The 10,883-nt window shown below is 38.4% G+C and overlaps 1 protein-coding gene across 2 annotated transcripts in view; it reads right to left on the bottom strand.

The window, feature by feature from the left end:
• The window catches only part of LOC111871322 (phosphatidylinositol 3-kinase catalytic subunit type 3), a 46,543-nt gene that overhangs the window by 30,665 nt on the left and 4,995 nt on the right, over positions 1 to 10,883 (bottom strand). The window contains exons 2-6 of one of the 2 annotated variants that reach the window (XM_023864349.2): positions 9,828 to 9,930; positions 8,787 to 8,872; positions 7,299 to 7,455; positions 5,308 to 5,421; positions 1,955 to 2,113 (exon numbers count right to left, since the gene is read on the bottom strand). In XM_023864349.2, the coding sequence (XP_023720117.1) occupies positions 1,955 to 2,113; positions 5,308 to 5,421; positions 7,299 to 7,455; positions 8,787 to 8,872; positions 9,828 to 9,930 (619 nt within the window). Of the gene's footprint in view, positions 1 to 1,954; positions 2,114 to 5,307; positions 5,422 to 7,298; positions 7,456 to 8,786; positions 8,873 to 9,741; positions 9,931 to 10,883 lie in introns of both variants that reach the window. The other variant, XM_023864350.2, reaches the window with a different exon arrangement.

Raw genomic sequence — 10,883 nt, 5'->3', positions numbered from 1 at the left:
TGTGGGAACATCCCACATTATCACGCATTTCTGCAACGCTCGCTCTTCACATCGCTTTTCACCATCACGCGCGCTAACCAACCAGATTGCTTCAAACATTCATATTTATACTGGGATCGCTCCTGGCCTGCATCTACGTCATAACGCGCGCTAGCCAATCAATTCTTCCACCTCACTTTCGAGTTTGGCTCCGCCCCACCGACCAGCGTATAAAAAGGGAGCGACTCGAGAGCCGAGTTATGCAGTTCACTTCAGTACATCACCAGTCTACAAGCTAGCCACATCAAGCAACTTCAGCCAGCAGGCTTCGTCGCCAGCGCTCGGTCTTCGGAAACATCGGCAGGCTTCGCCAGGCACGACTGCCTCGGCTCGCCAGCGCTCTCACACCCGACTGACTGGGGCACAGCGCCTGGACTCGCCGGCGGTCGCGTCACGGTCTGACTCACTAGGCCTCTGGCGTAGCCACTGCCTCATGGCTCCCACGACCGCGCTCAACGGCTTGCCTTTCCACTAGCCTTTCACCCGCCATTCACCGTAACTAGCCTTTCTCCTCACCGGCGCGCGCCGCGATACCTAACCGGTCAAGCAGCAACAGCAACAGTAACCACGGTCCTTTTTAGGGCCAACAAATTGTTCCGAAGAAGTGGGTTGTCATAGGAGTAATGACAAGACTACACGTTAAGAGAATCCCACAACAGATATACTTCCCAGTCAGAATTAGGACTCTGTTCACTTTATAAAATAAACAGACATACTTCTAAGTCAGAACCAGGACACTGTTCACTTTATAAAATAAAGAGATATACTTCTCAGTCAGAACCAGGAGAGCTTAATTTATTCTGTACAGGAGTTTACAAACTGCTACTTGAGTTTGAATTCTGTAGTGCTGAGAGCACATTCAAAATTTAGAAAAATGAGGCAGATCTTTAGAATAATTCTGTTCCTATGAACACTTCAGTAAACCTTCATTATTCATGTCACTTCAGAAATGGTTCAGTCATGAACTTTTGTCCTTTGTGCCTATTAAATATCCAGCTTTGATATCAAGACAGCATGTACTGTACAGAGCAGAAATTTCCACCATGCAACATACAAAATTTTAATGCCATTAAGGTATGCACAAGAGTTGTATTAAGTAATACAATCAATGGCATCCCAGTACACCCAGCTACCACATAAAGCCATCTCATATTACCTAATGCAAATGGGGATCAAGTTCAGACAAGCTCTCTGCTAATCCCTTCCATTAACCTTGGGTAATAACATTAACAAATTACGTGTCTTTCAACAGAATTAGTTTATCAAACAGGCATTATTTCTGACATGTAGTGTTACTTTTCAGTAAAATCCGAGAGTACAGAATATCCAAACAGTTCAGAAATAAACAGACTAGAGAAAAACAGCAAAGTGATCAGTACAGTCACCAGCAATAATAACTGTTCTGTTGTTGGTAAGAAAAATTTAAAAAGAATGTCACAAAGTGTTGAATATATCTAGGATTTAATCATCAATAATTCCACAAATCTGTTATGTAACTGCTTGGTGTAAACTGAACACCAAAACAAAACTGACTCAGCTTGCTGCTAAAATGTTAAATTTCACTGCTAATTATATATCTCAATTATTAAGCTTCCTCATTCTCTTGTTTACCTTATGCCTCACCAAACTTTACACTCAGACGATTGTACAGTTTAATGACCAGTAAGAATATGCACGCAAATGGCAACACTAATGTTAAGAATTTGTAAAGGGATCTAAATACTACCTCCAATTAGAATCCTCTGGACTTGTATGGCCTCTGCTCACATGGTAAAGAGGTTTTGTAGACTTCTTTTCTTTCATGACCAACCATATATCCAAAGAGAGCTGCTCCACTCCTATTCCAGTGGCCCTATACATTGTTACTATTACTATAAAATTAACTTTTTGTAATATCTAGTGTTCATCAACTTACCGGTACCCCTTCCAACTCAACCAATGGAAACTCTATCATGAGATACAGATAGTCTGAGTTTCGTTTCTCTCTTTCGTTGATTAACTCAATCTCACGGAATGTCAAACGGTCCAACCAATCCACTTTGGCTATGTGACCATTACGATGCTTTTTTGTTAACTGGAAAGGAAGGCACAGTTAAAAACAATGTAATGTGGTATAGTAAAACAACTTGTATATCATAACATCACAAATACATAACAGTGCAAAAGTATATATACATTATGATGATCAGCAAAGGCTTGAGTTAACAAAGTTTTAGGCCGTGCAATAGCTCAAGTGGTTAGTCANCGCTGGCTTCCCATCGCGGCGGCCCTGGTTCGATCCCGGGTCTGGTCATGCGGGATTTGTGGTGGACAAAGTGGCGCTGGGGCAGGTTTTCTCCAAGTACTTCGGTTTCCCTTGCCAATCTTCATTTCACCAATTGCTCCACAATCACCCTCACCTATCATCTGGGGCTGGTACAATAAGCCAGAAGTGGTCGCAGTACAAGGGACTTAGTCCCACACCACTAGCAATTAAAAAAAATTAACAAAGTTTTTAAACATGTCCTCTTAGGAGCTGTAGAAGGTGCTACAACATAACATAAATATAGATCTCATTACCATCTATAATAGACACCTAAAATATTTAGTAATAGTGTTAATATTCAACAGATTACAAGGAAGAATATTTTGTGCCTTCGTGCACTGCAGAAACAATACTGCTGATCAGCTCCTTCAACAATAGCTTTATATCTGCAATAAATGCACAAACGAATGAACAAACAAACAAACAAACAAACTCTGTGGTTTGAGTCCGCAAGCAAACTATATCCACCGAGCGACCGCCGCCTGTCGGCGAAATTAGTGCCAACTTTAGCAGATAGAGGGTGTCGTGTGGTCAGCACAATGGATCCCCATGGCCATTAATGCACAAGACTAATGAGGGGTCTAAAATTACAGATAATATATCAAAAAATATGTACTCCAAACTGGAGTAGATGTTTTTAACTTTCACTTAGTTGTAATATATAAACATATACAGAGGTAAAGACCCAAGTTTGCTTAACCTCGGCACTAGTTGGAGGCGAGCGGCCAGCTTCACACCCCAGCCACTTTAGCTCTGGGGAAAGAGTCCCAGGTACCCAATGGATAATATACTTAAAATTTCAAGCAATCAAACAATTCTGACTTGATTAAGTTTGGATCCCATAGCCATCTACAACACAAAGGTAACATACTACTCATAAACTAATTTAATTTTCTTGTTCCACTGTACACGTACAGTAACCCAAGCTAAAAAAAACCCAAGATTTGCACCCATGGAAGTTCGTGCAATACAACAGTGGGATTCCTCAGCTCTACTTATCCTACTTCACTTCATGCTCTGTGCAGAAGTGATTCAAGAAATCTCACATATGCCACTTGAAGACATTATTCTGTAGCCCTGGTCAAGATTCCCTCCTCATTTTCATTTCCAAATGAGAGGAATTTTGAGACTTGAGATTACAGTTTCAGAATGTGATGCCACATAATTTGGTAGACAGTTTCTCGGGACAAGACTGAGCTTCTTCTAGATTGAGAGAGCACATTCCACCAAAATGATAGTATCAACCTACCAGATACATGGCACCAAATCCCACAAGACCATTATCTTGGACAGAATTTATGTTTGTTGTGGGTCATTCATTGATCTGATTAAGATCTGTGTACCTACATTATGATTTCTTTATACTGTCACATGTTAGAGATTAAACACAGGATTTGGAATGATAAATTAATTTATTGGATGCTTGTCACTCTAACTACAGAGTTAGAGCATTCTTATTATTATTCTTAATCCTATATTAATTACAGAACTTTTCAAGTCTTTCCTAGTCTGCTATGCTTTCAAGTACTCATTGCTCAGTCATGGCTCTCAAAAGCAGGAATTCTAATACTTCAGTGCCCAACAGTTCCTGTCCTCAACTGCTTCCCTTCCAAGCAGAGCACTAAATTGTTGCTGGCCTTCACCAGCACAGTCATTCTTCATTTTGGACCCCATTAGGACACACAAAAAAAAAATTGCTTGTTTCTAGACCACATATGTATTTTCAAACGGGGCCTCCTCTTCAATGGGAGGAGGGGTTGGCCTTTTAATTTCCAGGCAACTGCTGCAGGCTTCGTCAGCACAGTCATTCTTGATTTTGCATCCCACAGGGACCCATTCCCAAACTTTTGCTCATTTCAAGACCACTTGTGTGTTTTCAAATGGAGTCTCCTCTTCAATGAGAGAATGGGTGGGTCTTCCAGTTCCTGGTAAATGCCTGCAGGTCTTTGCTAGCAGAGTCATTCTTGGTTCCATGCCATGTGAAATTCATGACCACGTTTTTCTGCCTCACAACTCTTGGAGTCATGCAACTACTTCTATCTGTTTTACATTTACATTTACATTTATTTTCACTTCATGGATCCAATCATCTCCCCATAGGGCTCGATATAAAACATGTCACATATTACAAACTCATGATGACTACACATCATTCGTCCTTTGTCCAATAAAATATATAATCAGGCCTCTCACGGATAGCTCAAGTTGTCAGGACAACACACATGCGTCGTGGAAAAACCACAGTCAAATTCACACCTCACCATTCCACACACACTGGCAAGCTGTATCATTAAAACAGTTAAAATTATTAAATATTAAAATTCATAACAAAAACAGACATCATACATACTACTACACTTACAACCAGCAAGCATTCATACTTCTCTTCCGAGGTTTAAGCATTGTATACAATTCTTATTCGTATTCAACTTGCCCGTTGAGACATTGTTTTCAAGTGACGGGTCATACACTGCTACACCACTCTCCTCCATATTGCTTGCTGTTAGTCTGGTAACTTGCTGCTGGCCTCATCAGCACTGTCAAACTCTATTTCAGGTCCCGTTGGAACCCATGATCATATGTTTGGTCTTTCAAAGCCTTTTCCTGTTTTGATGAGGGGCTTCTTCTTCGAAGAGAGGAGTGGTGTGACTACTGCTGGTCACTCCCCCTCTACTGGGAAGTGACTCATTCAGCAATTCAATAACTGGCTCCCCCAACACACACACAGTTTGTCGTATGTAGAGGAAAAAAGTATAATATACACCTGATGTACAAAAGCATCTTGTATCTCAAATATAATGGACCCAAATATTAATCCATAAGACGGAAACTATAATTAAGTCACAAACTTGAGTCAGATATTGAATCACCTCAGAATAAAAACTGTGCCAGAAAATTACTGGAACAGCTTCACCAGAAGAAGAGAAATGTTTAAAAAAAAAACCTCAGCATGGAAACCATACCTTAGCAAGCCTCTGCATCTGTTCCTTGCCATGATCCCTAGCTTTTCCAGGAGTGGAACTTGGAAAATTACCATCAGCTTCTTGACTGGGCCACACTCGCAGATCCAACATTCCCTGGGACATATTTATAGTTCTGTCAGTAAAACAAAAATACAAAATCTGTTTTTGACATTCTTGGCATTATTTGTTTTAATTCTGAACAATCTTTGAAAAAACCATTCCAAATCTGCATTCCATATACACATTTATTGCTTTATACACAAACATTAATTCTACACAGTATTTTTCCTTCCTCACTTACCACTCTATTCTTCTATACTATTCCAGTAGTTTCTGTGTACGTTTATGATACTTCACACATACATGGTAATAATATATAATATGTAATAACCATATATGTAATAACTGTATATACTTATTTATTCATAGTACTTTCAAACTGGTGGACAGGGTAGCATAGCTGGCTGAGGCACTATGTTACATGCTGGAAGGTCACAGGTTTGATTCCCGATGAGGTCACTGGAATTAATTATCCTAATCCTTCCAACCTCACAACTATCTCTGAGCTGACTGTCTAGAAAATGTGGGAGCCTGAATGTCTCACAACTCTATGGGCCTCCATGGCCTGTTACAGGGATAGCGTTACCTTTTTTTTTACTTTCAATGTGATAGTAAAGGTAAAACATAAAGTTTTCCCCATACATAATTAATTAAGCACTACACAGTGAACATGTAATGATGAATCTAGCTGGAAGTGTGTGATCAAACATCAAGCCCCCCCCCCTTCACCCCCATGGAAACAGCCTCCAGCACTCACTGTCTAGGAGAGAGGGTAAGCCCTAGAGCCAGTCTGGACACAATGAACAAGAGAAAAGTCTCTTTCCTCCGCCAAGAATCAAACCCTGATTCCAGTCTGTAGACCAGTTGCTACAAAATTAATCCAGAGACTCTTTAACTCTTTCACTGATTTAAATTACATTTATGTTTCAACTATTCAACAAAAATTCCCATTGAAACTCTATCTTCCTTTCTTCTCAAACCAGAAATCCCATTTTTAGCACATTCACAACGAAAAAAGTTGAAAAACTGTGCCTACTCACTTCCCAATTGTTTGTCTTGTCCCACATTTCTGGTAATTTGTTACTTTGAATTTGTACTAAAATTTACTGTCCCTTTCCAGTTTTGATTATAATCACGCAATAGGGGATGCTTTAAATGAAGACATATGTGGGTTTCTGCATGAATCTTGAGCAAAACATATAACTCCCTAAATATTTATCAGAGCAAAAATTTTTCAAAATGAAGTTGAAGAGAAAAATATAGCACACATTTTATGCACAGTACACTTTTCTCCACAAGTCTTATAGGTTTCAACGTAACTACACAAACGGGGTTTTTAAGCTGTGTAATGATGTAAGTAGTTTGCCACTGCTCATCCACCCTGCTTGTTTTATGCTATTTATAAGACAGCATCAACGTTAGCATTTCGTATTTGAAAATCTAGAGGCAATAACAGAATGAATTTGCTAGAACTGTAATGCTACATGTACATTTCCTAACCTGCTAACTTTGTATCTTCTTCTTTATTTCATCATACAAGTATCTGCTGCCTCAGTTCTACTTTTCTCAATTCCTCTGTGAAAATCTACATTTCAGCTATATACGCTATTATTTCAGTATAATATTCTTCAAACTAAATTCTGTTTCATATCTCAGATATATTTTCTGCATCAGAGAAATTTATGGGCATTGTCTCATGAACTAAATTTAAGATGTTCTCATTTCTTCTCTGTACTTCCCCAAATATCAAAGAGAGTACATTTCTTTTAATAATTCTTGGCCTCATTTTCATGTTTCTATTTTTATGCACATCAAAGCCATAGCATCTTCCATTCTATGTATCCGTCCTTACTCTGTGTTGCATTTCAATGTCCAGTTTACTTGTTTGTGTAAAGGTGCTGATTATTTCATGATATAAAGCAATATCATACCTGTCTAAACACACCATGCTTGCCAAATAGGGAAATGGTGGTTCCTCCAACAGGCTGGATTTTAGAAGGACCCACTGTATCATAAACAGTCAGTGCTAACTGAGCATTGCGAGGAAGGTCACTGAACATCACAGGCAATGTCACCCACTCATTCCAGCTGCAGAGTGAAGCCAAAATACCACTTCAGTAAACATTGTAAATGTAACTACATCATCTGAGATAAGATGCTACCTCCATCTTCAGAGACAATAGCTGCCACTGTGACAATATTAAATTTAACTTGATAAACATGCTTCAAAGACCTCCAAACATGCATATGCTCACACATGCACTTGCATGTACCCGCCCTCTCCCCCCTCACACATGCATGGGCACCCATGTGCATGCACACACATCTCGTTTGTTAATTACTATGAGGGGAACACAGAAAATGACACAGAGGACTTCATAATTTGTACTTTTCATCATACATTATTAAGGAAATTAAAATAAGAGAAATAAGACAGACAATATAAGTAGCACACATGCAAGAAACAAGACATTTATACAAACATACCTGAGCTTCAAAACCTCATGGAGAGGAATCACTTGGGGGAGAGTGTTACAGCTGGTAAGGAAATATTAAAGTGGGTCTTAAAAAAATGATTATGAAGGTGTTGTGAAATGTGCTGTTCAGGATATGGAATACCAGTTTCTTGTCATGACAATGATAAACCATCACAATTCAAATAATTTCATTAGCAACTGTGTAACTATCAAATGCATGTTGAAGAGCATGGAACTTGTATAGATGTAAAATGAAGGTGAAACAGCATAGTCTATTACATGGTAATATCCCAGTATTAACACTCAGAGAATGGGAAAATCCATACCATGATACTGCTTCAAACACATACCCACCAACATGTTTCTTCTGAGCCCAAAAGGTGAAAGTGAAAACAGCATTACAAAAAACCAACATCATCACCAACCCCTTAACAACTTGTTTAACAAGTAATAACATTACACATTTATGAACATAAAAAGTAAATCATAAAGCATGCCACTGTAAAACAGTAATATGCAGAATATGGTTTGGGTATGTAAAATGTATATGCATGTATGTCACTCTAAGCTACATGAACTTAACAAAATAAGCCAACTCAAAAGCACACATAACCAGGAAAGAGCAGTGTGTGATTAAGAAAGACTTCCATGGAATATGGATTGCTTGGGGGTGGACTACATTCTTCATTTTAAAAACAAAAAACATGCAAAAGTCTGAGTTTTAGTTTTATAAAACCTGAATGTAACAAAGTCATAATGCACTTTTAGATGCAAATGACCAGCTCACCTCTCCTAACAGATATGCCAAGAACAGCATCAACATTCTACCATAGTACAAATATAAAAAAGTTACATCCAACAAGCATGGTTAAAAATTCCAACATCCTCTAACTCTGCAACATGGGTGTTACATTAACAAATGCAAAACAATGTTATACTTACTTCCATCTTGTGGTAAAAGCCTTATAAGAAGTGGAAACTGGAAGAGCCAATGGCCGGCCATCAGAAAATACTTGGCAAACCACCACCAAATCTGCAAAGCCATCCTGGTACNCCCATATTATAAGGTAAGGTTATAAAACCACCATTTAAGATCATTTTAGTGAAAGTTTCATGTTCCTATCTCATAGAATTTAAGAACAATGATGAATAAATAATTTTCGAGCAAAATTTAAATGGCCGGCTGAATATATTACCGCAGGAGCCGCGGCCGCGGAATTTAAATGACCACGTCAAAGGGTTAACCCTCAGAGGATGGCGAAATCCATACCAAGATATTGCTTCAAACACATACCCACCAACATGTTTCTTCTGAGCCCAGAAGGTGAAAGTGAAAACAGCATTACAAAAAACCAACATCATCCAACCCCTTAACAACTTGTTTAACAAGTAATAACATTACACATTTATGAACATAAAAAGTAAATCATAAGTAAATCATAAAGCATGCCACTGTAAAATAGTAATATGCAGAATATGGTTTGGGTATGTAAAATGTATATGCATGTATGTCACTCTAAGCTACATGAACTTAACAAAATAAGCCAATTCAAAAGCACACATAACCAGGAAAGAGCAGTGTGTGATTAAGAAAGGCTTCCATGGAATATGGATTGCTCGGGGGTGCACTACATTCTGCATTTTAAAAACAAGAAATATGCAAAAGTTTGAGTTTTAGTTTTATAAAACCTGAATGTAACAAAAAGTCATAATGCACTTTTAGATGCAAATGACCAGCTCACCTCTCCTAATAGACATGCCAAGAACAGCATCAACATTCTACCATAGTACAAATATAAAAAAGTTACATCCAACAAGCATGGTTAAAAATTCCAACATCCTCTAACTCTGCAACATGGGTGTTACATTAACAAATGCAAAACAATGTTATACTTACTTCCATCTTGTGGTAAAAGCCTTATAAGAAGTGGAAACTGGAAGAGCCAATGGCCGGCCATCAGAAAATACTTGGCAAACCACCACCAAATCTGCAAAGCCATCCTGGTACAGTCCAGAAAATTTAAGCATTGGATTTGAAAGAAGCTTGTCATATTCTGGTTTCTGCCTCTTGCCTTCTAGTGTTCCTCTGTGGAAGCAGAATGAGTGCAAAAACTTCACAAATGTACAGTACTTGTTTGACAAATGAGAACATACATGTAAATATATAAAAGTGAACTCTTTAAATGTCATTAGTACAAGTATACCGTATGTCCAAAAAGTATCCGACTTTATTTTTTTCCACTGTAGGTAATGGACAAAGGGGTGGGGAAACTGAGCGTAGTGGTGAAAGGGACTTTCTTACGCATGCGTGATTTTTTGCTAACGCACAACACTGCCGGATGCGTCTGTGGCTGCCAGATGTCAAAGTGGTGTAACACGTGTTCGTTGCATTCTAGTTTCGCTCAAGATGACAATACGCTTGGAGCAGCGATACTGCATTAAATTTTGTCAGAAACTTGGGGATATTATATTTGAGCATCCTGTTACACTCACACAATATATATGAGACAAACACCGTCTTCAGTGTAACAATTTAATTGTAGTTCTTTTTTCTTTCCCTCCTCCACACTACATGTTTCGGCCCTAATTGGCCATCATCAGGTGTGTATTCTTACGTAGCTGTTACACTGCCTGTTAAAATTTATAATCACCAGTCTTTCTAATTGTATAAAATCTTTGTTAACTTACACGCGTTAATTTGATTTCTAAATTCAGCACTCTTTTAAAACTTTAATTCAAGTTAAAATGTCTATAAGATTTTTGTTCTTTTTCTTTTTCAAATTTTGAAATTAAAATTTTCTCAGGGTACATGCCTTATGTCTATAGTGCTGCAGCGGCCACTTCTTGTTTAACGCTGTTCAGGTATTGTCTGTAATATACAAATATTCGTATTACTATCTTATGTTATGTTATGTTATTCTTATATGTTTATACTGTTACTTGTACTTACTCTGTGTAGGCTCTCTCTGTGTGTGTCGCTGCTTATCTTTAATACGTGTGCTGTCTGGTGTATTGTGTACTGTGTTTTATGTTAGTGAG

This window comes from Cryptotermes secundus, unplaced genomic scaffold, assembly GCF_002891405.2.
Source record: "Cryptotermes secundus unplaced genomic scaffold, Csec_1.0 scaffold1287, whole genome shotgun sequence".
In the NCBI taxonomy this organism is placed as follows: domain Eukaryota; kingdom Metazoa; phylum Arthropoda; class Insecta; order Blattodea; family Kalotermitidae; genus Cryptotermes; species Cryptotermes secundus.
This window is presented reverse-complemented; position numbering and strand designations above follow the sequence as displayed.